The 25,902-nt window shown below is 43.3% G+C and overlaps 2 protein-coding genes across 2 annotated transcripts in view; one reads left to right on the forward strand and one right to left on the reverse strand.

The window, feature by feature from the left end:
- LOC135154646 (uncharacterized) overlaps positions 1-5,976 on the reverse strand; it is a 43,898-nt gene extending 37,922 nt beyond the window's left edge. Inside the window, exons 1-3 of the mRNA XM_064101462.1 lie at positions 5,972-5,976; positions 5,522-5,671; positions 1,222-1,371 (exon numbers count right to left, since the gene is read on the reverse strand). Coding sequence (XP_063957532.1) covers positions 1,222-1,371; positions 5,522-5,671; positions 5,972-5,976 — 305 coding nt within the window. The remainder of the gene's footprint in view (positions 1-1,221; positions 1,372-5,521; positions 5,672-5,971) is intronic.
- A 69-nt stretch (positions 5,977-6,045) lies between these two features.
- On the forward strand, positions 6,046-6,985 carry LOC129265848 (probable serine/threonine-protein kinase DDB_G0280461). Its single transcript, XM_064101463.1, has 2 exons — positions 6,046-6,583; positions 6,804-6,985. Exons 1-2 carry the CDS (start codon positions 6,046-6,048, stop codon positions 6,983-6,985), a joined length of 720 nt encoding a protein of 239 aa, XP_063957533.1.
- Positions 6,986-25,902: the final 18,917 nt, after the last annotated feature.

The raw sequence follows: 25,902 nt of genomic DNA on the forward strand, positions 1-25,902 counted from the left end.
CGACACTCTTGTGTTTTCGAATCGCCAGAAAATTTTGGTTTTGTACGCTGATTCTCCGGCGCGCACAATATATTGGGAAATGTGCCGTTTGATACGCGCTCTCATTCGCTGAAAGTTTTGACCTAATATGACGACACAATGGTCAATAGGGTATGCAACACTGATTCTTCTACGCTCATGTTGGGTACGCGTTTTCATTGGCTGAAAGTTTTAAGCTAATGACGAAACAATGGTTGACAAGGGCGCACTTTGAATGGTATCTTTGAGTAACAAACAGTGACGTTCCTTGTCTCAGTTTTGATTTAGCTCTCGGAGTGCAACTATTGCTTCTTCCTCGCTTTCGAAACTTTTCTTCAATTGAATTACCCAATTCAATCGATTCGTTCTCAAGTAAATTGGCCATTTCTGACCAGGTAATCGAATTGCAACGGATCGCTCCTGAAAACTATCAAATCTTATTAGATTGAGTTAAATTAATTCTTTTTACACAATAGTTTAACACCTATTCAACATGTTTTAACAAGTTATTTGCAAGAAATCCAAAATATCTAGTCAATTTACACAAGACGTAAAGATTGACGGGAAATTAATTATATTGAGGGAGAAGGAGAGAGTGAAAGAAAGAAAAAAAAGTCAAGTGATTTTCTAGTCATGTTGCTTGAAATCGAATCTAAGAATACATATGTCGACTTACTGAACCTAACTTGTTTCAGAGCATCGCATGATTATGTCACAAATGATTTTACGTATCATTATCCAATAACTATCTCAGAAACTTTGAAAATGGCAGACATCAGTATGTCAGCTCAGAGAAAACGAAGAGCTCAACGCATGGCAAATCGGCCTCGACGACTAGCCCAAGGACCAGTGTCGGATCACGGTGATGAGATCCTTCAAGCCATTGAGTTAGTCAAAGCTAAGCAAGAAGCTGAAGCTTACCCTGGTGGTGATTTCCTTGAGGCGAAGGACCAGGAAACCCACACTCCTGAAAAATCGACCTCTATCTTAAGGTAGGACTTTTTTAGGGGGGGGGGTGTAGCTTCTAAAATTGCATTCACTTTGAATGTTGCCTATTTGACGAATCGATGTTTCATTGAAATGTCAGTTACTAAATACTTTATAAAATCTCCACGGATATAGCTATTCACAGCCTTCATTCTGCGATATATAAGAGCTTAGTTTTCGGGGGTAATAACTATGCATAATGTATTTTGTTCTTACCTTGTAGCCACTGTGACAGCAAGCCGACAACGCAGATACCTGTCCACGAGAACAAGAGTGTTGACGAAGAGGTCATCCAAATGCTGCAAACCAGCGTCACATGTCAAACTCTCAAACTCGATGACCTCTCGACCTTTGACATGGAATGGACTGTAAAGGTAATGCCGATCAAAATCATCTTTAATACATGCACAATATCTCAAATATGACACTGATTTAGATCGGAAAGACAAGTTAAAATAGATAATGATAATGTTGTATTAATTTTATTTTTACTTAAGATTTGAACCCTAAATGTAAACACAAAACATTGACACACACTTCAATCGATTAATACGAATTACCCTTTCTATATAGTTGGATTGAAGGACATTTTTTCATTCATTTGGCAGAGCCTGGAAACGCTCGTGGAGATTGGGCGGGGCAGCTACGGTCGCGTCCTTCTAGCACGTCATCGTTCCACAGGCGTCCCTCTTGCGGTCAAAGAACCGTCTTGGTCAGACGATTTTGCCTCGCCCGGTGAAATGGTTGAGGAACTCAAGGCAACAAGGACCAGAGCTACAAAGGAGGCACTGATCCAACAGTTGTTGTCAGGAAGTCCCTACTTTCCAAAGTTATGGGGTACGCTAGACCTCGGAAACGAACTCTGCCAGGCCGTCGAGTTCATCGGATGCAAGAAGACAGGCACTGGCTACCCTCTCCACGCACCACCACGTCTATCAGTCAGCAACGTTGTCAAGATCGCAGAGGATATCGTCAAGGGAATGAAGGAGTTCCATGATCACGGACTTCTCCATAATGACTTGAAGAATGATAACGTGCTGTTAGAAAAACGCGGCAAACGATACAACGCCGTCATCATCGATTTCGGCATGGCGAGCACAATGACGGCACCAGCAAAAATGGTTGGGGTCACCAAAGAACTGAAAATGGCATATGTGCACGGAGGGGAGGCGGACTACATAGCACCTGAGGTTGTCCTGGATGAACAGCCGACATCAGTTGCTTCAGACGTGTTTTCGATCGGCCGTATCTTTTCGGATATGGGAGAGATATTCGAAGGTAATTATCGAATCTTTATCACCATCTCATATATTGAATGGAAAACTCGCTGTTCACAAAATAATACATGTCTAAAAAAAAATCTGTTCATGAAATATTTAAACCGCAACCATTTTCTTGATTCTCCTTTTGATTTTCACCCATTCATTGAATATCATTTTGTTCAATGCATAATTATCTCCGTTTCCTTTGCTTCTCTTTATGTTTCTCCTAACTTCAGATCTCCACTCTCCCGTGGTTCGAACACTGACCAAGATAGGATCTAAGTGCATGGCAAATGATCCTGATCACCGCCCAAGCCTTGATACCATCCAAACTCAAATCGACAAACTCCAACGGCCAAGTAGATGGAGGCGTGTCAAGCGATGGTTCGCAAGAAAACTACATCTACGCAGAAAGTAGTCCCACTATAACTCATATTTTGGCACCATCTGATAATAAAATCACCATGAAAACATTCATTGTTCCTCATTGTTTTCTTTCGCTCACATTCTAGAAGAAAATGTTATCAAAGTTAAGATTTTCCATCTTCAAGATGTTTCTCTGGATAACCCTATCCACTTCATGAGATTTTATTCCATGTTGAGGTTTACTGGTATTATTTTCAACTAGAAAACAAAATGTGCTCCAAATAAATAATAAGAACAGCAGCAGATGTAATGATGGCGACGACGATTGTGAGGAAAAGGGGGAGTAAATCATAATATCAATGATATTAAGAATAATGACAAAATGATAAGGAGGATGTCTATTATTCTCACAAATATCACTCAAAACAATAGTAGAGATAGTGAGAAGAGGGAGAGAGATAAAAAGAGACATCGAGGGAAAGTGGGTGCACATTTTTGCGGAAGTCAGAGTAGAATAAAAGATAGAAAGAGAGAGGGAGGGGCTAGGGTTGTGGTGGCTATGTTTGAAGATACATAATAAAAACGTGACCTTGAGAGGGAGACATTTAAGTTTCAAAGCGGTATCGTTATGGTGTCACGCGCGTAAAACATTCCCCATAGACTTGTGTGTTAAAATGACACTTTTGAAAAATTCATAAAAAATAAACGTGAAATTAGAGGGCCGAATGTTTACTACCATTGGATAGGATATATATCTGACCAGAGAAGGGTATCGTAGCCGGCTCATTTTAAAAATAAATCGCCATTTATGAAGATAACTATGATGGGATCAAATTTATCGACTGTAACAGTAAAATAGCCCTAATTCGTCCGCCAGTCAAAAAAATAGTTCCAAAGTCATTTTATATCTTCCCGATTTGGGCAAGGGAAGTTCAGTTGTTACCATTTTTAGAATCAGTGTTAGATTTTCAATCATATTCATACACTTTTGTCAATCAGCAATATCTAATTGAAAAAAAATTCGAATGGGTTGGGTCGAATGAATATCTTTAGCCCTCCTGTTGTAATTAGGCTCATGGAACCTTTATATACCCTGCTCTGTCTGCTATCAGCGGTAGATTCCCAACACTCCCCTAATAATTTGTACCTTAAGCCTTAATAAAATTTTCATTACAAACCATCATTGCATTATTCAAGATAATCATGAATTGTTATTCCCTCTCCTTAAGTCTACCCACTCTGAGACCTATAATTATCCTTCACTGAATGTCTCAACATCGATATTCAAGCAGAAAGATCACTCCCTAGCAATTTCTCATCCGGCGCTGACAAGATTGATATCCAAATTCTCCTATGAAGCTTGTTTTGAAAAAATACTAGAATCACATTTTACTTCCTACATACAAAAAAATACTAACGAGCAAAATGTGTTTTAAAGGTTATTCAACAAAAACATATAAATCATCAGAAAGTTACAGAAACTAGAATCTTACCCCGCCCCCCCCCCCCCATCACGTATTTTCATCTGTCGCTTGTCATTCTTTCTCCCTCTCCCTCAAACGTGAAATAGGCATAATTACAATGATCAAATGAAAAACACAGGAACATAACATCTGATTCGGACAAATAAAGCTCATAAAAGTGCAAGTAAGGAAAAACATGCGAATCGACACTCTTGTGTTTTCGAATCGCCAGAAAATTTTGGTTTTGTACGCTGATTCTCCGGCGCGCACAATATATTGGGAAATGTGCCGTTTGATACGCGCTCTCATTCGCTGAAAGTTTTGACCTAATATGACGACACAATGGTCAATAGGGTATGCAACACTGATTCTTCTACGCTCATGTTGGGTACGCGTTTTCATTGGCTGAAAGTTTTAAGCTAATGACGAAACAATGGTTGACAAGGGCGCACTTTGAATGGTATCTTTGAGTAACAAACAGTGACGTTCCTTGTCTCAGTTTTGATTTAGCTCTCGGAGTGCAACTATTGCTTCTTCCTCGCTTTCGAAACTTTTCTTCAATTGAATTACCCAATTCAATCGATTCGTTCTCAAGTAAATTGGCCATTTCTGACCAGGTAATCGAATTGCAACGGATCGCTCCTGAAAACTATCAAATCTTATTAGATTGAGTTAAATTAATTCTTTTTACACAATAGTTTAACACCTATTCAACATGTTTTAACAAGTTATTTGCAAGAAATCCAAAATATCTAGTCAATTTACACAAGACGTAAAGATTGACGGGAAATTAATTATATTGAGGGAGAAGGAGAGAGTGAAAGAAAGAAAAAAAAGTCAAGTGATTTTCTAGTCATGTTGCTTGAAATCGAATCTAAGAATACATATGTCGACTTACTGAACCTAACTTGTTTCAGAGCATCGCATGATTATGTCACAAATGATTTTACGTATCATTATCCAATAACTATCTCAGAAACTTTGAAAATGGCAGACATCAGTATGTCAGCTCAGAGAAAACGAAGAGCTCAACGCATGGCAAATCGGCCTCGACGACTAGCCCAAGGACCAGTGTCGGATCACGGTGATGAGATCCTTCAAGCCATTGAGTTAGTCAAAGCTAAGCAAGAAGCTGAAGCTTACCCTGGTGGTGATTTCCTTGAGGCGAAGGACCAGGAAACCCACACTCCTGAAAAATCGACCTCTATCTTAAGGTAGGACTTTTTTAGGGGGGGGGGTGTAGCTTCTAAAATTGCATTCACTTTGAATGTTGCCTATTTGACGAATCGATGTTTCATTGAAATGTCAGTTACTAAATACTTTATAAAATCTCCACGGATATAGCTATTCACAGCCTTCATTCTGCGATATATAAGAGCTTAGTTTTCGGGGGTAATAACTATGCATAATGTATTTTGTTCTTACCTTGTAGCCACTGTGACAGCAAGCCGACAACGCAGATACCTGTCCACGAGAACAAGAGTGTTGACGAAGAGGTCATCCAAATGCTGCAAACCAGCGTCACATGTCAAACTCTCAAACTCGATGACCTCTCGACCTTTGACATGGAATGGACTGTAAAGGTAATGCCGATCAAAATCATCTTTAATACATGCACAATATCTCAAATATGACACTGATTTAGATCGGAAAGACAAGTTAAAATAGATAATGATAATGTTGTATTAATTTTATTTTTACTTAAGATTTGAACCCTAAATGTAAACACAAAACATTGACACACACTTCAATCGATTAATACGAATTACCCTTTCTATATAGTTGGATTGAAGGACATTTTTTCATTCATTTGGCAGAGCCTGGAAACGCTCGTGGAGATTGGGCGGGGCAGCTACGGTCGCGTCCTTCTAGCACGTCATCGTTCCACAGGCGTCCCTCTTGCGGTCAAAGAACCGTCTTGGTCAGACGATTTTGCCTCGCCCGGTGAAATGGTTGAGGAACTCAAGGCAACAAGGACCAGAGCTACAAAGGAGGCACTGATCCAACAGTTGTTGTCAGGAAGTCCCTACTTTCCAAAGTTATGGGGTACGCTAGACCTCGGAAACGAACTCTGCCAGGCCGTCGAGTTCATCGGATGCAAGAAGACAGGCACTGGCTACCCTCTCCACGCACCACCACGTCTATCAGTCAGCAACGTTGTCAAGATCGCAGAGGATATCGTCAAGGGAATGAAGGAGTTCCATGATCACGGACTTCTCCATAATGACTTGAAGAATGATAACGTGCTGTTAGAAAAACGCGGCAAACGATACAACGCCGTCATCATCGATTTCGGCATGGCGAGCACAATGACGGCACCAGCAAAAATGGTTGGGGTCACCAAAGAACTGAAAATGGCATATGTGCACGGAGGGGAGGCGGACTACATAGCACCTGAGGTTGTCCTGGATGAACAGCCGACATCAGTTGCTTCAGACGTGTTTTCGATCGGCCGTATCTTTTCGGATATGGGAGAGATATTCGAAGGTAATTATCGAATCTTTATCACCATCTCATATATTGAATGGAAAACTCGCTGTTCACAAAATAATACATGTCTAAAAAAAAATCTGTTCATGAAATATTTAAACCGCAACCATTTTCTTGATTCTCCTTTTGATTTTCACCCATTCATTGAATATCATTTTGTTCAATGCATAATTATCTCCGTTTCCTTTGCTTCTCTTTATGTTTCTCCTAACTTCAGATCTCCACTCTCCCGTGGTTCGAACACTGACCAAGATAGGATCTAAGTGCATGGCAAATGATCCTGATCACCGCCCAAGCCTTGATACCATCCAAACTCAAATCGACAAACTCCAACGGCCAAGTAGATGGAGGCGTGTCAAGCGATGGTTCGCAAGAAAACTACATCTACGCAGAAAGTAGTCCCACTATAACTCATATTTTGGCACCATCTGATAATAAAATCACCATGAAAACATTCATTGTTCCTCATTGTTTTCTTTCGCTCACATTCTAGAAGAAAATGTTATCAAAGTTAAGATTTTCCATCTTCAAGATGTTTCTCTGGATAACCCTATCCACTTCATGAGATTTTATTCCATGTTGAGGTTTACTGGTATTATTTTCAACTAGAAAACAAAATGTGCTCCAAATAAATAATAAGAACAGCAGCAGATGTAATGATGGCGACGACGATTGTGAGGAAAAGGGGGAGTAAATCATAATATCAATGATATTAAGAATAATGACAAAATGATAAGGAGGATGTCTATTATTCTCACAAATATCACTCAAAACAATAGTAGAGATAGTGAGAAGAGGGAGAGAGATAAAAAGAGACATCGAGGGAAAGTGGGTGCACATTTTTGCGGAAGTCAGAGTAGAATAAAAGATAGAAAGAGAGAGGGAGGGGCTAGGGTTGTGGTGGCTATGTTTGAAGATACATAATAAAAACGTGACCTTGAGAGGGAGACATTTAAGTTTCAAAGCGGTATCGTTATGGTGTCACGCGCGTAAAACATTCCCCATAGACTTGTGTGTTAAAATGACACTTTTGAAAAATTCATAAAAAATAAACGTGAAATTAGAGGGCCGAATGTTTACTACCATTGGATAGGATATATATCTGACCAGAGAAGGGTATCGTAGCCGGCTCATTTTAAAAATAAATCGCCATTTATGAAGATAACTATGATGGGATCAAATTTATCGACTGTAACAGTAAAATAGCCCTAATTCGTCCGCCAGTCAAAAAAATAGTTCCAAAGTCATTTTATATCTTCCCGATTTGGGCAAGGGAAGTTCAGTTGTTACCATTTTTAGAATCAGTGTTAGATTTTCAATCATATTCATACACTTTTGTCAATCAGCAATATCTAATTGAAAAAAAATTCGAATGGGTTGGGTCGAATGAATATCTTTAGCCCTCCTGTTGTAATTAGGCTCATGGAACCTTTATATACCCTGCTCTGTCTGCTATCAGCGGTAGATTCCCAACACTCCCCTAATAATTTGTACCTTAAGCCTTAATAAAATTTTCATTACAAACCATCATTGCATTATTCAAGATAATCATGAATTGTTATTCCCTCTCCTTAAGTCTACCCACTCTGAGACCTATAATTATCCTTCACTGAATGTCTCAACATCGATATTCAAGCAGAAAGATCACTCCCTAGCAATTTCTCATCCGGCGCTGACAAGATTGATATCCAAATTCTCCTATGAAGCTTGTTTTGAAAAAATACTAGAATCACATTTTACTTCCTACATACAAAAAAATACTAACGAGCAAAATGTGTTTTAAAGGTTATTCAACAAAAACATATAAATCATCAGAAAGTTACAGAAACTAGAATCTTACCCCGCCCCCCCCCCCCCCCATCACGTATTTTCATCTGTCGCTTGTCATTCTTTCTCCCTCTCCCTCAAACGTGAAATAGGCATAATTACAATGATCAAATGAAAAACACAGGAACATAACATCTGATTCGGACAAATAAAGCTCATAAAAGTGCAAGTAAGGAAAAACATGCGAATCGACACTCTTGTGTTTTCGAATCGCCAGAAAATTTTGGTTTTGTACGCTGATTCTCCGGCGCGCACAATATATTGGGAAATGTGCCGTTTGATACGCGCTCTCATTCGCTGAAAGTTTTGACCTAATATGACGACACAATGGTCAATAGGGTATGCAACACTGATTCTTCTACGCTCATGTTGGGTACGCGTTTTCATTGGCTGAAAGTTTTAAGCTAATGACGAAACAATGGTTGACAAGGGCGCACTTTGAATGGTATCTTTGAGTAACAAACAGTGACGTTCCTTGTCTCAGTTTTGATTTAGCTCTCGGAGTGCAACTATTGCTTCTTCCTCGCTTTCGAAACTTTTCTTCAATTGAATTACCCAATTCAATCGATTCGTTCTCAAAAAAAATTGGCCATTTCTGACCTATAATTATCCTTCACTGAATGTCTCAACATCGATATTCAAGCAGAAAGATCACTCCCTAGCAAATTGGGCAAAATTGGCCAAAATTGAGCAAAATAATATTTGTTTAATATTTCCCCCGAAACACCCCAAATCAGCCGTCTTCGCTCCCTGGGATGTTTTAGCATCCTAACCGATTATTACAGCGAGAATCAACAGGATCCAGGGAGTTTGAATTTTCGACCCCCTTGCCCCACCTGCGGCATGGAAAATTTGGCAAAATTGGCCAAAATTGAGCAAAATAACATTTGTTAAATATTTCCCCCGAAAACCCCCCAAATCAGCCGTCTTCGCTCCCTGGGATGTTTTAGCATCCTAACCGATTATTACAGCGAGAATCAACAGGATCCAGGGAGTTTGAATTTTCGACCCCCTCGCCCCACCCGCGACATGGAAAATTGGGCAAAATTGGCCAAAATTGAGCAAAATAATATTTGTTCAATATTTCCCCCGAAACCCCCCCAAATCAGCCGTCTTCGCTCCCTGGGATGTTTTAGCATCCTAACCGATTATTACAGCGAGAATCAAGAGGATCCAGGGAGTTTGAATTTTCGACCCCCTCGCCCCATCCGCGACATGGAAAATTGGGCAAAATTGGCCAAATAGAGCAAAATAATATTTGTTCAATATTTCCCCCGAAACCCCCCCAAATCAGCCGTCTTCGCTCCCTGGGATGTTTTAGCATCCTAACCGATTATTACAGCGAGAATCAAGAGGATCCAGGGAGTTTGAATTTTCGACCCCCTCGCCCCACCCGCGACATGGAAAATTGGGCAAAATTGGCCAAATAGAGCAAAATAATATTTGTTCAATATTTCCCCCGAAACCCCCCCAAATCAGCCGTCTTCGCTCCTTGGGATGTTTTAGCATCCTAACCGATTATTACAGCTAGAATCAAGAGGATCCAGGGAGTTTGAATTTTCGACCCCCTCGCTCCACCTGCGACATGGAAAATTTGGCAAAATTTGCCAAAATTGAGCAAAATAATATTTGTTCAGTATTTCCCCCGAAACTCCCCCAAATCAGCCGTCTTTGCTCCCTGGAATGTTTTAGTATCCTAACCGATTATTACAGCGAGAATCAACAGGATCCAGGGGGTTTGAATTTTCGACCCCCTCGCCCAACCCGCGACATGGAAAATTGGGCAAAATTGGCCAAAATTGAGCAAAATAATATTTGTTTAATATTTCCCCTGAAACCCCCCCAAATCAGCCGTCTTCGCTCCCTGGGATGTTTTAGCATCCTAACCGATTATTACAGCGAGAATCAAGAGAATCAAGAGGATCCAGGGAGTTTGAATTTTCGACCCCCTCGCCCCACCCGCGACATGGAAAATTTGGCAAAATTGGCCAAAATTGAGCAAAATAATATTTGTTCAATATTTCCCCCGAAACCCCCCCAAATCAGCCGTCTTCGCTCCCTGGGATGTTTTAGCATCCTAACCGATTATTACAGCGAGAATCAAGAGGATCCAGGGAGTTTGAATTTTCGACCCCATTGCCCCACCCGCGACATGGAAAATTGGGCAAAATTGAGCAAAATAACATTTGTTAAATATTTCCCCCGAAAACCCCCCAAATCAGCCGTCTTCGCTCCCTGGGATGTTTTAGCATCCTAACCGATTATTACAGCGAGAATAAACTGGATCCAGGGAGTTTGAATTTTCGACCCCCTCGCCCCACCCGCGACATGGAAAATTGGGCAAAATTGGCCAAAATTGAGCAAAATAATATTTGTTCAATATTTCCCCCGAAACCCCCCCAAATCAGCCGTCTTCGCTCCCTGGAATGTTTTAGCATCCTTACCGATTATTACAGCGAGAATCCAGAGGATCCAGAGAGTTTGAATTTTCGACCCCTTCGCCCCACCCACGACATGGAAAATTGGGCAAAATTGGGCAAAATTGAGCAAAATAATATTTGTTCAATATTTCCCCCGAAACCCCCTCAAATCAGCCGTCTTCGCTCCCTGGGATGTTTTAGCATCCTAACCGATTATTACAGCGAGAATCAAGAGAATCAAGAGGATCCAGGGAGTTTGAATTTTCGACCCCCTCGCCCCACCCGCGACATGGAAAATTGGGCAAAATTGGCCAAAATTGAGCAAAATAATATTTGTTCAATATTTCCCCCGAAACCCCCCCAAATCAGCCGTCTTCGCTCCCTTGGATGTTTTAGCATCCTAACCGATTATTACAGCGAGAATCAAGAGGATCCAGGGAGTTTGAATTTTCGACCCCCTCGCCCCACCCGCGACATGGAAAATTGGGCAAAATTTGCCAAAATTGAGCAAAATAATATTTGTTCAATATTTCCCCCGAAACCCCCCGAAATCAGCCGTCTTCGCTCCCTGGAATGTTTTAGTATCCTAACCGATTATTACAGCGAGAATCAACAGGATCCAGGGGGTTTGAATTTTCGACCCCCTCGCCCAACCCGCGACATGGAAAATTGGGCAAAATTGGCCAAAATTGAGCAAAATAATATTTGTTTAATATTTCCCCTGAAACCCCCCCAAATCAGCCGTCTTCGCTCCCTGGGATGTTTTAGCATCCTAACCGATTATTACAGCGAGAATCAAGAGAATCAAGAGGATCCAGGGAGTTTGAATTTTCGACCCCCTCGCCCCACCCGCGACATGGAAAATTTGGCAAAATTGGCCAAAATTGAGCAAAATAATATTTGTTCAATATTTCCCCCGAAACCCCCCCAAATCAGCCGTCTTCGCTCCCTGGGATGTTTTAGCATCCTAACCGATTATTACAGCGAGAATCAAGAGGATCCAGGGAGTTTGAATTTTCGACCCCATTGCCCCACCCGCGACATGGAAAATTGGGCAAAATTGAGCAAAATAACATTTGTTAAATATTTCCCCCGAAAACCCCCCAAATCAGCCGTCTTCGCTCCCTGGGATGTTTTAGCATCCTAACCGATTATTACAGCGAGAATAAACAGGATCCAGGGAGTTTGAATTTTCGACCCCCTCGCCCCACCCGCGACATGGAAAATTGGGCAAAATTGGCCAAAATTGAGCAAAATAATATTTGTTCAATATTTCCCCCAAAACCCCCTCAAATCAGCCGTCTTCGCTCCCTGGGATGTTTTAGCATCCTAACCGATTATTACAGCGAGAATCAAGAGGATCCAGGGAGTTTGAATTTTCGACCCCCTCGCCCCACCCGCGACATGGAAAATTGGGCAAAATTGGCCAAATAGAGCAAAATAATATTTGTTCAATATTTCCCCCGAAACCCCCCCAAATCAGCCGTCTTCGCTCCCTGGGATGTTTTAGCATCCTAACCGATTATTATAGCGAGAATCAAGAGGTTCCAGGGAGTTTGAATTTTCGACCCCCTCGCCCCACCCGCGACATGGAAAATTGGGCAAAATTGGCGAAAATTGAGCAAAATAATATTTGTTCAATATTTCCCCCGAAACCCCCCCAAATCAGCCGTCTTCGCTCCCTGGAATGTTTTAGCATCCTTACCGATTATTACAGCGAGAATCCAGAGGATCCAGAGAGTTTGAATTTTCGACCCCTTCGCCCCACCCACGACATGGAAAATTGGGCAAAATTGGGCAAAATTGAGCAAAATAATATTTGTTCAATATTTCCCCCGAAACCCCCTCAAATCAGCCGTCTTCGCTCCCTGGGATGTTTTAGCATCCTAACCGATTATTACAGCGAGAATCAAGAGAATCAAGAGGATCCAGGGAGTTTGAATTTTCGACCCCCTCGCCCCACCCGCGACATGGAAAATTGGGCAAAATTGGCCAAAATTGAGCAAAATAATATTTGTTCAATATTTCCCCCGAAACCCCCCCAAATCAGCCGTCTTCGCTCCCTTGGATGTTTTAGCATCCTAACCGATTATTACAGCGAGAATCAAGAGGATCCAGGGAGTTTGAATTTTCGACCCCCTCGCCCCACCCGCGACATGGAAAATTGGGCAAAATTTGCCAAAATTGAGCAAAATAATATTTGTTCAATATTTCCCCCGAAACCCCCCGAAATCAGCCGTCTTCGCTCCCTGGAATGTTTTAGCATCCTAACCGATTATTACATCGAGAATCAAGAGGATCCAGGGAGTTTGAATTTTCGACCCCCTCACCCCACCCACGACATGGAAAATTGGGCAAAATTGGCCAAATAGAGCAAAATAATATTTGTTCAATATTTCCCCCGAAACCCCCCCAAATCAGCCGTCTTCGCTCCCTGGGATGTTTTAGCATCCTAACCGATTATTATAGCGAGAATCAAGAGGTTCCAGGGAGTTTGAATTTTCGACCCCCTCGCCCCACCCGCGACATGGAAAATTGGGCAAAATTGGCCAAAATTGAGCAAAATAATATTTGTTCAATATTTCCCCCGAAACCCCCCCAAATCAGCCGTCTTCGCTCCCTGGAATGTTTTAGCATCCTAACCGATTATTACATCGAGAATCAAGAGGATCCAGGGAGTTTGAATTTTCGACCCCCTCACCCCACCCACGACATGGAAAATTGGACAAAATTGGCCAAAATTGAGCAAAATAATATTTGTTCAATATTTCCCCCGAAACCCCCCCAAATCAGCCGTCTTCACTCCCTGGGATGTTTTAGCATCCTAACCGATTATTACAGCGAGAATCATGAGGATCCAGGGAGTTTGAATTTTTGACCCCCTCGCCCCACCCGCGACATGGAAAATTGGGCAAAATTGGCCAAAATTGAGCAAAATAATATTTGTTCAATATTTCCCCCGAAACCCCCCCAAATCAGCCGTCTTTGCTCCCTGGAATGTTTTAGCATCCTTACCGATTATTACAGCGAGAATCCAGAGGATCCAGAGAGTTTGAATTTTCGACCCCTTCGCCCCACCCACGACATGGAAAATTGGGCAAAATTGGGCAAAATTGAGCAAAATAATATTTGTTCAATATTTCCCCCGAAACCCCCTCAAATCAGCCGTCTTCGCTCCCTGGGATGTTTTAGCATCCTAACCGATTATTACAGCGAGAATCAAGAGAATCAAGAGGATCCAGGGAGTTTGAATTTTCGACCCCCTCGCCCCACCCGCGACATGGAAAATTGGGCAAATTTGGCCAAAATTGAGCAAAATAATATTTGTTCAATATTTCCCCCGAAACCCCCCCAAATCAGCCGTCTTCGCTCCCTGGGATGTTTTAGCATCCTAACCGATTATTACAGCGAGAATCAAGAGAATCAAGAGGATCCAGGGAGTTTGAATTTTCGACCCCCTCGCCCCACCCGCGACATGGAAAATTTGGCAAAATTGGGCAAAATTGGCCAAAATTGAGCAAAATAATATTTGTTCAATATTCCCCCCGAAACCCCCCCAAATCAGCCGTCTTCGCTCCCTGGGATGTTTTAGCATCCTAACCGATTATTACAGCGAGAATCAAGAGGATCCAGGGAGTTTGAATTTTCGACCCCATTGCCCCACCCGCGACATGGAAAACTGGGCAAAATTGGGCAAAATTGAGCAAAATAATATTTGTTTAATATTTCCCCCGAAACCCCCCCAAATCAGCCGTCTTCGCTCCCTGGGATGTTTTAGCATCCTAACCGATTATTACAGCAAGAATCAAGAGGATCCAGGGAGTTTGAATTTTCGACCCCATTGCCCCACCCGCGACATGGAAAATTGGGCAAAATTGAGCAAAATAACATTTGTTAAATATTTCCCCCGAAAACCCCCCAAATCAGCCGTCTTCGCTCCCTGGGATGTTTTAGCATCCTAACCGATTATTACAGCGAGAATAAACAGGATCCAGGGAGTTTGAATTTTCGACCCCCTCGCCCCACCCGCGACATGGAAAATTGGGCAAAATTGGCCAAAATTGAGCAAAATAATATTTGTTCAATATTTCCCCCAAAACCCCCTCAAATCAGCCGTCTTCGCTCCCTGGGATGTTTTAGCATCCTAACCGATTATTACAGCGAGAATCAAGAGGATCCAGGGAGTTTGAATTTTCGACCCCCTCGCCCCACCCGCGACATGGAAAATTGGGCAAAATTGGCCAAATAGAGCAAAATAATATTTGTTCAATATTTCCCCCGAAACCCCCCCAAATCAGCCGTCTTCGCTCCCTGGGATGTTTTAGCATCCTAACCGATTATTATAGCGAGAATCAAGAGGTTCCAGGGAGTTTGAATTTTCGACCCCCTCGCCCCACCCGCGACATGGAAAATTGGGCAAAATTGGCCAAAATTGAGCAAAATAATATTTGTTCAATATTTCCCCCGAAACCCCCCCAAATCAGCCGTCTTCGCTCCCTGGAATGTTTTAGCATCCTTACCGATTATTACAGCGAGAATCCAGAGGATCCAGAGAGTTTGAATTTTCGACCCCTTCGCCCCACCCACGACATGGAAAATTGGGCAAAATTGGGCAAAATTGAGCAAAATAATATTTGTTCAATATTTCCCCCGAAACCCCCTCAAATCAGCCGTCTTCGCTCCCTGGGATGTTTTAGCATCCTAACCGATTATTACAGCGAGAATCAAGAGAATCAAGAGGATCCAGGGAGTTTGAATTTTCGACCCCCTCGCCCCACCCGCGACATGGAAAATTGGGCAAAATTGGCCAAAATTGAGCAAAATAATATTTGTTCAATATTTCCCCCGAAACCCCCCCAAATCAGCCGTCTTCGCTCCCTTGGATGTTTTAGCATCCTAACCGATTATTACAGCGAGAATCAAGAGGATCCAGGGAGTTTGAATTTTCGACCCCCTCGCCCCACCCGCGACATGGAAAATTGGGCAAAATTTGCCAAAATTGAGCAAAATAATATTTGTTCAATATTTCCCCCGAAACCCCCCGAAATCAGCCGTCTTCGCTCCCTGGAATGTTTTAGCATCCTAACCGATTATTACATCGAGAATCAAGAGGATCCAGGGAGTTTGAATTTTCGACCCCCTCACCCCACCCACGACATGGAAAATTGGGCAAAATTGGCCAAATAGAGCAAAATAATATTTGTTCAATATTTCCCCCGAAACCCCCCCAAATCAGCCGTCTTCGCTCCCTGGGATGTTTTAGCATCCTAACCGATTATTATAGCGAGAATCAAGAGGTTCCAGGGAGTTTGAATTTTCGACCCCCTCGCCCCACCCGCGACATGGAAAATTGGGCAAAATTGGCCAAAATTGAGCAAAATAATATTTGTTCAATATTTCCCCCGAAACCCCCCCAAATCAGCCGTCTTCGCTCCCTGGAATGTTTTAGCATCCTAACCGATTATTACATCGAGAATCAAGAGGATCCAGGGAGTTTGAATTTTCGACCCCCTCACCCCACCCACGACATGGAAAATTGGACAAAATTGGCCAAAATTGAGCAAAATAATATTTGTTCAATATTTCCCCCGAAACCCCCCCAAATCAGCCGTCTTCACTCCCTGGGATGTTTTAGCATCCTAACCGATTATTACAGCGAGAATCATGAGGATCCAGGGAGTTTGAATTTTTGACCCCCTCGCCCCACCCGCGACATGGAAAATTGGGCAAAATTGGCCAAAATTGAGCAAAATAATATTTGTTCAATATTTCCCCCGAAACCCCCCCAAATCAGCCGTCTTTGCTCCCTGGAATGTTTTAGCATCCTTACCGATTATTACAGCGAGAATCCAGAGGATCCAGAGAGTTTGAATTTTCGACCCCTTCGCCCCACCCACGACATGGAAAATTGGGCAAAATTGGGCAAAATTGAGCAAAATAATATTTGTTCAATATTTCCCCCGAAACCCCCTCAAATCAGCCGTCTTCGCTCCCTGGGATGTTTTAGCATCCTAACCGATTATTACAGCGAGAATCAAGAGAATCAAGAGGATCCAGGGAGTTTGAATTTTCGACCCCCTCGCCCCACCCGCGACATGGAAAATTGGGCAAATTTGGCCAAAATTGAGCAAAATAATATTTGTTCAATATTTCCCCCGAAACCCCCCCAAATCAGCCGTCTTCGCTCCCTGGGATGTTTTAGCATCCTAACCGATTATTACAGCGAGAATCAAGAGAATCAAGAGGATCCAGGGAGTTTGAATTTTCGACCCCCTCGCCCCACCCGCGACATGGAAAATTTGGCAAAATTGGGCAAAATTGGCCAAAATTGAGCAAAATAATATTTGTTCAATATTCCCCCCGAAACCCCCCCAAATCAGCCGTCTTCGCTCCCTGGGATGTTTTAGCATCCTAACCGATTATTACAGCGAGAATCAAGAGGATCCAGGGAGTTTGAATTTTCGACCCCATTGCCCCACCCGCGACATGGAAAACTGGGCAAAATTGGGCAAAATTGAGCAAAATAATATTTGTTTAATATTTCCCCCGAAACCCCCCCAAATCAGCCGTCTTCGCTCCCTGGGATGTTTTAGCATCCTAACCGATTATTACAGCGAGAATCAACAGGATCCAAGGAGTTTGAATTTTCGACCCCCTTGCCCCACCTGCGGCATGGAAAATTTGGCAAAATTGAGCAAAATAACATTTGTTAAATATTTCCCCCGAAAACCCCCCAAATCAGCCGTCTTCGCTCCCTGGGATGTTTTAGCATCCTAACCGATTATTACAGCGAGAATCAACAGGATCCAGGGAGTTTGAATTTTCGACCCCCTCGCCCCACCCGCGACATGGAAAATTGGGCAAAATTGGGCAAAATTGAGCAAAATAATATTTGTTCAATATTTCCCCCGAAACCCCCCCAAATCAGCCGTCTTCGCTCCCTGGGATGTTTTAGCATCCTAACCGATTATTACAGCGAGAATCAAGAGGATCCAGGGAGTTTGAATTTTCGACCCCCTCGCCCCACCCGCGACATGGAAAATTGGGCAAAATTGGCCAAATAGAGCAAAATAATATTTGTTCAATATTTCCCCCGAAACCCCCCCAAATCAGCCGTCTTCGCTCCTTGGGATGTTTTAGCATCCTAACCGATTATTACAGCTAGAATCAAGAGGATCCAGGGAGTTTGAATTTTCGACCCCCTCGCTCCACCTGCGACATGGAAAATTTGGCAAAATTTGCCAAAATTGAGCAAAATAATATTTGTTCAGTATTTCCCCCGAAACTCCCCCAAATCAGCCGTCTTTGCTCCCTGGAATGTTTTAGTATCCTAACCGATTATTACAGCGAGAATCAACAGGATCCAGGGGGTTTGAATTTTCGACCCCCTCGCCCCACCCGCGACATGGAAAATTGGGCAAAATTGGCCAAAATTGAGCAAAATAATATTTGTTCAATATTCCCCCCGAAACCCCCCCAAATCAGCCGTCTTCGCTCCCTGGGATGTTTTAGCATCCTAACCGATTATTACAGCGAGAATCAAGAGGATCCAGGGAGTTTGAATTTTCGACCCTATTGCCCCACCCGTGACATGGAAAATTGGGCAAAATTGGCCAAAATTGAGCAAAATAATATTTGTTTAATATTTCCCCCGAAACCCCCCAAATCAGCCGTCTTCGCTCCCTGGGATGTTTTAGCATCCTAACCGATTATTACAGCGAGAATCAACAGGATCCAGGGAGTTTGAATTTTCGACCCCCTCGCCCCACCCGCGACATGGAAAATTGGGCAAAATTGGCCAAAATTGAGCAAAATAATATTTGTTCAATATTTCCCCCGAAACCCCCCCAAATCAGCCGTCTTCGCTCCCTGGGATGTTTTAGCATCCTAACCGATTATTACAGCGAGAATCAAGAGGATCCAGGGAGTTCTAATTTTCGACCCCCTCGCCCCATCCGCGACATGGAAAATTGGGCAAAATTGGCCAAATAGAGCAAAATAATATTTGTTCAATATTTCCCCCGAAACCCCCCCAAATCAGCCGTCTTCGCTCCCTGGGATGTTTTAGCATCCTAACCGATTATTACAGCGAGAATCAAGAGGATCCAGGGAGTTTGAATTTTCGACCCCCTCGCCCCACCCGCGACATGGAAAATTGGGCAAAATTGGCCAAATAGAGCAAAATAATATTTGTTCAATATTTCCCCCGAAACCCCCCCAAATCAGCCGTCTTCGCTCCTTGGGATGTTTTAGCATCCTAACCGATTATTACAGCTAGAATCAAGAGGATCCAGGGAGTTTAAATTTTCGACCCCCTCGCTCCACCTGCGACATGGAAAATTTGGCAAAATTTGCCAAAATTGAGCAAAATAATATTTGTTCAGTATTTCCCCCGAAACTCCCCCAAATCAGCCGTCTTTGCTCCCTGGAATGTTTTAGTATCCTAACCGATTATTACAGCGAGAATCAAGAGAATCAAGAGGATCCAGGGAGTTTGAATTTTCGACCCCCTCGCCCCACCCGCGACATGGAAAATTTGGCAAAATTGGCCAAAATTGAGCAAAATAATATTTGTTCAATATTTCCCCCGAAACCCCCCCAAATCAGCCGTCTTCGCTCCCTGGGATGTTTTAGCATCCTAACCGATTATTACAGCGAGAATCAAGAGGATCCAGGGAGTTTGAATTTTCGACCCCATTGCCCCACCCGCGACATGGAAAATTGGGCAAAATTGAGCAAAATAACATTTGTTAAATATTTCCCCCGAAAACCCCCCAAATCAGCCGTCTTCGCTCCCTGGGATGTTTTAGCATCCTAACCGATTATTACAGCGAGAATAAACAGGATCCAGGGAGTTTGAATTTTCGACCCCCTCGCCCCATCCGCGACATGGAAAATTGGGCAAAATTGGCCAAAATTGAGCAAAATAATATTTGTTCAATATTTCCCCCAAAACCCCCCCAAATCAGCCGTCTTCGCTCCCTGGGATGTTTTAGCATCCTAACCGATTATTACAGCGAGAATCAAGAGGATCCAGGGAGTTTGAATTTTCGACCCCCTCGCCCCACCCGCGACATGGAAAATTGGGCAAAATTGGCCAAATAGAGCAAAATAATATTTGTTCAATATTTCCCCCGAAACCCCCCCAAATCAGCCGTCTTCGCTCCCTGGGATGTTTTAGCATCCTAACCGATTATTACATCGAGAATCAAGAGGATCCAGGGAGTTTGAATTTTCGACCCCCTCACCCCACCCATGACATGGAAAATTGGGCAAAATTGGCCAAAATTGAGCAAAATAATATTTGTTCAATATTTCCCCCGAAACCCCCCTAAATCAGCCGTCTTCACTCCCTGGGATGTTTAAGCATCCTAACCGATTATTACAGCGGGAATCATGAGGATCCAGGGAGTTTGAATTTTCGACCCCCTCGCCCCACCCGCGACATGGAAAATTGGGCAAAATTGGCCAAATAGAGCAAAATAATATTTGTTCAATATTTCCCCCGAAACCCCCCCAAATCAGCCGTCTTCGCTCCTTGGGATGTTTTAGCATCCTAACCGATTATTACAGCTAGAATCAAGAGGATCCAGGGAGTTTGAATTTTCGACCCCCTCGCTCCACCTGCGACATGGAAAATTTGGCAAAATTTGCCAAAATTGAGCAAAATAATATTTGTTCAGTATTTCCCCCGAAACTCCCCCAAATCAGCCGTCTTTGCTCCCTGGAATGTTTTAGTATCCTAATCGATTATTACAGCGAGAATCAACAGGATCCAGGGGGTTTGAATTTTCGACCCCCTCGCCCAACCCGCGACATGGAAAATTGGGCAAAATTGGCCAAAATTGAGCAAAATAATATTTGTTTAATATTTCCCCTGAAACCCCCCCAAATCAGCCGTCTTCGCTCCCTGGGATGTTTTAGCATCCTAACCGATTATTACAGCGAGAATCAAGAGAATCAAGAGGATCCAGGGAGTTTGAATTTTCGACCCCCTCGCCCCACCCGCGACATGGAAAATTTGGCAAAATTGGCCAAAATTGAGCAAAATAATATTTGTTCAATATTTCCCCCGAAACCCCCCCAAATCAGCCGTCTTCGCTCCCTGGGATGTTTTAGAATCCTAACCGATTATTACAGCGAGAATCAAGAGGATCCAGGGAGTTTGAATTTTCGACCCCATTGCCCCACCCGCGACATGGAAAATTGGGCAAAATTGAGCAAAATAACATTTGTTAAATATTTCCCCCGAAAACCCCCCAAATCAGCCGTCTTCGCTCCCTGGGATGTTTTAGCATCCTAACCGATTATTACAGCGAGAATAAACAGGATCCAGGGAGTTTGAATTTTCGACCCCCTCGCCCCACCCGCGACATGGAAAATTGGGCAAAATTGGCCAAAATTGAGCAAAATAATATTTGTTCAATATTTCCCCCAAAACCCCCCCAAATCAGCCGTCTTCGCTCCCTGGGATGTTTTAGCATCCTAACCGATTATTACAGCGAGAATCAAGAGGATCCAGGGAGTTTGAATTTTCGACCCCCTCGCCCCACCCGCGACATGGAAAATTGGGCAAAATTGGCCAAATAGAGCAAAATAATATTTGTTCAATATTTCCCCCGAAACCCCCCCAAATCAGCCGTCTTCGCTCCCTGGGATGTTTTAGCATCCTAACCGATTATTATAGCGAGAATCAAGAGGTTCCAGGGAGTTTGAATTTTCGACCCCCTCGCCCCACCCGCGACATGGAAAATTGGGCAAAATTTGCCAAAATTGAGCAAAATAATAATTGTTCAATATTTCCCCCGAAACCCCCCCCAAATCAGCCGTCTTCACTCCCTGGGATGTTTAAACATCCTAACCGATTATAACAGCGAGAATCAAGAGGATCCAGGGAGTTTGAATTTTCGACCCCATTGCCCCACCCGCGACATGGAAAATTGGGCAAAATTTGCCAAAATTGAGCAAAATAATATTTGTTCAATATTTCCCCCGAAACCCCCCCAAATCAGCCGTCTTCACTCCCTGGGATGTTTTAGCATCCTAACCGATTATTACAGCGAGAATCAACAGGATCCAGGGAGTTTGAATTTTCGACCCCCTCGCCCCACCCGCGACATGGAAAATTGGGCAAAATTGGCCAAACTTGAGCAAAATAATATTTGTTCAATATTACCCCCGAAACCCCCCCAAATCAGCCGTCTTCGCTCCCTGGGATGTTTTAGCATCCTAACAGATTATTACAGCGAGAATCAAGAGGATCCAGGGAGTTTGAATTTTCGACCCCCTCGCCCCATCCGCGACATGGAAAATTGGGCAAAATTGGCCAAAATTGAGCAAAATAATATTTGTTCAATATTTCCCCCGAAACCCCCCCAAATCAGCCGTCTTCGCTCCCTGGGATGTTTTAGCATCCTAACCGATTATTACAGCGAGAATCAAGAGGATCCAGGGAGTTTGAATTTTCGACCCCCTCGCCCCACCCGCGACATGGAAAATTGGGCAAAATTGGCCAAAATTGAGCAAAATAATATTTGTTCAATATTTCCCCCGAAACCCCCCCAAATCAGCCGTCTTCACTCCCTGGGATGTTTTAGCATCCTAACCGATTATTACAGCGAGAATCAAGAGGATCCAGGGAGTTTGAATTTTCGACCCCATTGCCCCACCCGCGACATGGAAAATTGGGCAAAATTTGCCAAAATTGAGCAAAATAATATTTGTTCAATATTTCCCCCGAAACCCCCCAAATCAGCCGTCTTCACTCCCTGGGATGTTTTCGCATCCTAACCGATTATTACAGCGAGAATAAAGAGGATCCAGGGAGTTTGAATTTTCGACCCCATTGCCCCACCCGCGACATGGAAAATTGGGCAAAATTTGCCAAAATTGAGCAAAATAATATTTGTTCAATATTTCCCCCGAAACACCCCCAAATCAGCCGTCTTCGCTCCCTGGGATATTTTAGCATCCTAACCGATTATTACAGCGAGAATCAAGAGAATCAAGAGGATCCAGGGAGTTTGAATTTTCGACCCCCTCGCCCCACCCGCGACATGGAAAATTGGGCAAATTTGGCCAAAATTGAGCAAAATAATATTTGTTCAATATTTCCCCCGAAACCCCCCCAAATCAGCCGTCTTCGCTCCCTGGGATGTTTTAGCATCCTAACCGATTATTACAGCGAGAATCAAGAGAATCAAGAGGATCCAGGGAGTTTGAATTTTCGACCCCCTCGCCCCACCCGCGACATGGAAAATTTGGCAAAATTGGGCAAAATTGGCCAAAATTGAGCAAAATAATATTTGTTCAATATTCCCCCCGAAACCCCCCCAAATCAGCCGTCTTCGCTCCCTGGGATGTTTTAGCATCCTAACCGATTATTACAGCGAGAATCAAGAGGATCCAGGGAGTTTGAATTTTCGACCCCATTGCCCCACCCGCGACATGGAAAATTGGGCAAAATTTGCCAAAATTGAGCAAAATAATATTTGTTCAATATTTCCCCCGAAACCCCCCCAAATCAGCCGTCTTCGCTCCCTGGGATATTTTAGCATCCTAACCGATTATTACAGCGAGAATCAAGAGAATCAAGAGGATCCAGGGAGTTTGAATTTTCGACCCCCTCGCCCCACCCGCGACATGGAAAATTTGGCAAAATTGGCCAAAATTGAGCAAAATAATATTTGTTCAATATTTCCCCCGAAACCCCCCCAAATCAGCCGTCTTCGCTCCCTGGGATGTTTTAGCATCCTAACCGATTATTACAGCGAGAATCAAGAGGATCCAGGGAGTTTGAATTTTCGACCCCATTGCCCCACCCGCGACATGGAAAATTGGGCAAAATTGAGCAAAATAACATTTGTTAAATATTTCCCCCGAAAACCCCCCAAATCAGCCGTCTTCGCTCCCTGGGATGTTTTAGCATCCTAACCGATTATTACAGCGAGAATAAACAGGATCCAGGGAGTTTGAATTTTCGACCCCCTCGCCCCACCCGCGACATGGAAAATTGGGCAAAATTGGCCAAAATTGAGCAAAATAATATTTGTTCAATATTTCCCCCAAAACCCCCCCAAATCAGCCGTCTTCGCTCCCTGGGATGTTTTAGCATCCTAACCGATTATTACAGCGAGAATCAAGAGGATCCAGGGAGTTTGAATTTTCGACCCCCTCGCCCCACCCGCGACATGGAAAATTGGGCAAAATTGGCCAAATAGAGCAAAATAATATTTGTTCAATATTTCCCCCGAAACCCCCCCAAATCAGCCGTCTTCGCTCCCTGGGATGTTTTAGCATCCTAACCGATTATTATAGCGAGAATCAAGAGGTTCCAGGGAGTTTGAATTTTCGACCCCCTCGCCCCACCCGCGACATGGAAAATTGGGCAAAATTGGCCAAAATTGAGCAAAATAATATTTGTTCAATATTTCCCCCGAAACCCCCCCAAATCAGCCGTCTTTGCTCCCTGGAATGTTTTAGCATCCTTACCGATTATTACAGCGAGAATCCAGAGGATCAAGAGAGTTTGAATTTTCGACCCCTTCGCCCCACCCACGACATGGAAAATTGGGCAAAATTGAGCAAAATAATATTTGTTCAATATTTCCCCCGAAACCCCCTCAAATCAGCCGTCTTCGCTCCCTGGGATGTTTTAGCATCCTAACAGATTATTACAGCGAGAATCAAGAGAATCAAGAGGATCCAGGGAGTTTGAATTTTCGACCCCCTCGCCCCACCCGCGACATGGAAAATTGGGCAAAATTTGCCAAAATTGAGCAAAATAATAATTGTTCAATATTTCCCCCGAAACCCCCCCAAATCAGCCGTCTTCACTCCCTGGGATGTTTAAACATCCTAACCGATTATAACAGCGAGAATCAAGAGGATCCAGGGAGTTTGAATTTTCGACACCATTGCCCCACCCGCGACATGGAAAATTGGGCAAAATTTGCCAAAATTGAGCAAAATAATATTTGTTCAATATTTCCCCAGAAACCCCCCAAATCAGCCGTCTTCACTCCCTGGGATGTTTTAGCATCCTAACCGATTATTACAGCGAGAATCAAGAGGATCCAGGGAGTTTGAATTTTCGACCCCATTGCCCCACCCGCGACATGGAAAATTGGGCAAAATTTGCCAAAATTGAGCAAAATAATATTTGTTCAATATTTCCCCCGAAACACCCCCAAATCAGCCGTCTTCGCTCCCTGGGATATTTTAGCATCCTAACCGATTATTACAGCGAGAATCAAGAGAATCAAGAGGATCCAGGGAGTTTGAATTTTCGACCCCCTCGCCCCACCCGCGACATGGAAAATTGGGCAAATTTGGCCAAAATTGAGCAAAATAATATTTGTTCAATATTTCCCCCGAAACCCCCCCAAATCAGCCGTCTTCGCTCCCTGGGATGTTTTAGCATCCTAACCGATTATTACAGCGAGAATCAAGAGAATCAAGAGGATCCAGGGAGTTTGAATTTTCGACCCCCTCGCCCCACCCGCGACATGGAAAATTTGGCAAAATTGGCCAAAATTGAGCAAAATAATATTTGTTCAATATTCCCCCCGAAACCCCCCCAAATCAGCCGTCTTCGCTCCCTGGGATGTTTTAGCATCCTAACCGATTATTACAGCGAGAATCAAGAGGATCCAGGGAGTTTGAATTTTCGACCCCATTGCCCCACCCGCGACATGGAAAATTGGGCAAAATTTGCCAAAATTGAGCAAAATAATATTTGTTCAATATTTCCCCCGAAACCCCCCCAAATCAGCCGTCTTCGCTCCCTGGGATATTTTAGCATCCTAACCGATTATTACAGCGAGAATCAAGAGAATCAAGAGGATCCAGGGAGTTTGAATTTTCGACCCCCTCGCCCCACCCGCGACATGGAAAATTGGGCAAAATTGGCCAAAATTGAGCAAAATAATATTTGTTCAATATTTCCCCCGAAACCCCCCCAAATCAGCCGTCTTCACTCCCTGGGATGTTTTAGCATCCTAACCGATTATTACAGCGAGAATCATGAGGATCCAGGGAGTTTGAATTTTTGACCCCCTCGCCCCACCC

Source organism: Lytechinus pictus, chromosome 7 (genome assembly GCF_037042905.1).
Source record: "Lytechinus pictus isolate F3 Inbred chromosome 7, Lp3.0, whole genome shotgun sequence".
In the NCBI taxonomy this organism is placed as follows: Eukaryota; Metazoa; Echinodermata; class Echinoidea; order Temnopleuroida; family Toxopneustidae; genus Lytechinus; species Lytechinus pictus.

What these genes read in the sequence shown, in the direction of transcription:
- LOC129265848 (XM_064101463.1), top strand. Translation starts at nt 6,046, where the DNA reads ATGGTTGAGGAACTCAAGGCAACAAGGACCAGAGCTACAAAGGAGGCA. An exon ending in TATGGGAGAGATATTCGAAG is followed by an intron (nt 6,584 to 6,803) that starts GTAATTATCGAA and finishes TCCTAACTTCAG; the next exon opens with ATCTCCACTCTCCCGTGGTT.